This window comes from Sinocyclocheilus anshuiensis, unplaced genomic scaffold (assembly GCF_001515605.1).
Source record: "Sinocyclocheilus anshuiensis isolate Anshui unplaced genomic scaffold, SAMN03320099.WGS_v1.1 scaffold656, whole genome shotgun sequence".
In the NCBI taxonomy this organism is placed as follows: domain Eukaryota; kingdom Metazoa; phylum Chordata; class Actinopteri; order Cypriniformes; family Cyprinidae; genus Sinocyclocheilus; species Sinocyclocheilus anshuiensis.
In genome coordinates, this window is record NW_015555829.1 from 24,445 (window position 1) to 26,305 (window position 1,861).

At 41.7% G+C, this 1,861-nt stretch overlaps 1 protein-coding gene across 5 annotated transcripts in view; it reads left to right on the top strand.

The window, feature by feature from the left end:
- Nucleotides 1–472: 472 nt before the first annotated feature.
- The window catches only part of LOC107675353 (syntaxin-binding protein 5-like), a 164,212-nt gene continuing 162,823 nt past the window's right edge, over nucleotides 473–1,861 (top strand). For all 5 annotated transcript variants that reach the window (XM_016469651.1, XM_016469653.1, XM_016469652.1 and 2 more), the window contains exon 1: nucleotides 473–1,311. In XM_016469651.1, coding sequence (XP_016325137.1) covers nucleotides 1,144–1,311 — 168 coding nt within the window. In that variant the 5' untranslated portion in view covers nucleotides 473–1,143. The remainder of the gene's footprint in view (nucleotides 1,312–1,861) is intronic.

Sequence of the window (1,861 nt, forward strand, 5' to 3'; positions counted from 1 at the left end):
AATTCTTAAGCAAATATTAATCTTTTTCAGTTGTTTTGAGACTGGTCATTTAACAATGAAAGCCTAAACTACACCTCTACGTTGAAATGAACTCAGCCACAGCCAGCAACACTGCAGGACGTTCAGATGTATACCGATGTCAAACTGGATGCCAACATATTGTTATGGACGTTTGTGGTCCGCTGTTTTTAAATATCTTAAATATTTCAATTTAAGTTGTTGGAATTGAAAAATTACTGTTTATTTGAATATAGTTTGGTGCAATATAGGTAATATTAAGTTTAAGAAAAATTCTGCAAATAATTAAATCACTATGTCATTGTTTGTGGTTTATGAAGCACATGGTCCAATCGCTGCAGCTGGAAGGCGGGGATTACAGTAGGGCCGTAGCACATGGTCCAACCAGGATAGAGATGGGTGTGGCTGTCTTTCGCTCAATCTTTCAGCACCTTGGACAGCAGCTCGCACTCGACTGCGGGAGAGATTCTGGGTGCTGGTCGAGGTTGCTCGCCTCCTCTTCTCCCAAATTACTCAGAAGAAAGAAATAGAGAAGGGGATTTCACAGAAACTCTTTCAGGTCGTGAAATTTTATGTCCTTTCGCGGCAGTTTCTGATCCATTTTCGACGTTGGCACGTCGCTATACGCTGCTTCTCTGCGGCGTGTCTCGTCTGCGTCTGGGATCCCAAACAACAAGCGTTCAGCGTGAATTTAGCCGTGTACAGCGATTGAATCGCGATAAAATACGGCAAGCAACATTAATTTTACCAAAGTCAATTGTACTTTACTATGTTTCTGACATGCCTCCTGAGAACGTTTACTAGTTGGATGCGATACCGTCCTGCGTAAGTGCAATGAAGTTTCTTGGTTCTTCTCCAGCCTGGTCCAGGCTTTAATGCGCACTGAACCTCAACTCGCCTTTCCCCCCAAATCCATCATCTTCTTTTTGTGATCATCAGCCTTATTTTGGAAGATGAGGTTTTTCTGCGACTTTTTGTGCACATAAATTGTGAAAGGAAGAAGAAAACAGGAGTCTTGAATTCGTGCTGTGAAGCCGCATCATCTCCTATGCCGTTTTAACCGTCTCGACGGCACGTTTTGAGATTGTTCAAGAGAAACGTTAAAGTATAAACACAAGGATAAAGATGAAGAAGTTCCGCAAGGTTTTGGACGGGTTGACCACTTCTTCACCTGTCAATCCAGGTGGATCACCTGCGTGCGGCAGTGCGGCTGGGACCCCCAGTACGGCACCGACACCGCGGGAGCTGGAAATCCAGGAGACACTGATGTCTGAGCACTTCCAAATCTGCAAGGTGGGTGCCCCTCTCTAGCTTGTCGCAAAGGACTCGTCTGTCATTGCAGTAGAGATGTGCAGCTAGTTTTGGCCAAGAGGCCTGTGCTACTCAATGCAGCTGTTGGGGGAACTGTTGTTGATAGAGCCACAATAGAAATTGTAGTGCACCAGCAACTGACACAATACACACAGACACAGACTGTAGTGCAAAGACATTGTGAACCACAAATATGGTCCGCTTCAAATCATTAAGAGATTAACATCAAGAGAATTCTGTCATATCCTCACCCTCATGTTATTCAAAACCTATAAGGCTTTCTTTCTTCTGCAGAACACAAAAGAAGATATTTTGAAGAATTTTGGTAACCAAACCGTTTTGGTGACCATTGACTTCCATTGTATGGACAAAAAACACTGAGACATTTCTTAAATTATAATTTTATGTTCCACAGAAGAAAGAAAGTTTTGGAATTATATGAATTATGACAGAATTTTCATTTTTGTGTCAACTATCCTTTAACAGTTGTAAAAAAAACAAAAAAACAAAAAAACAAACAAAAAAAAAAAAA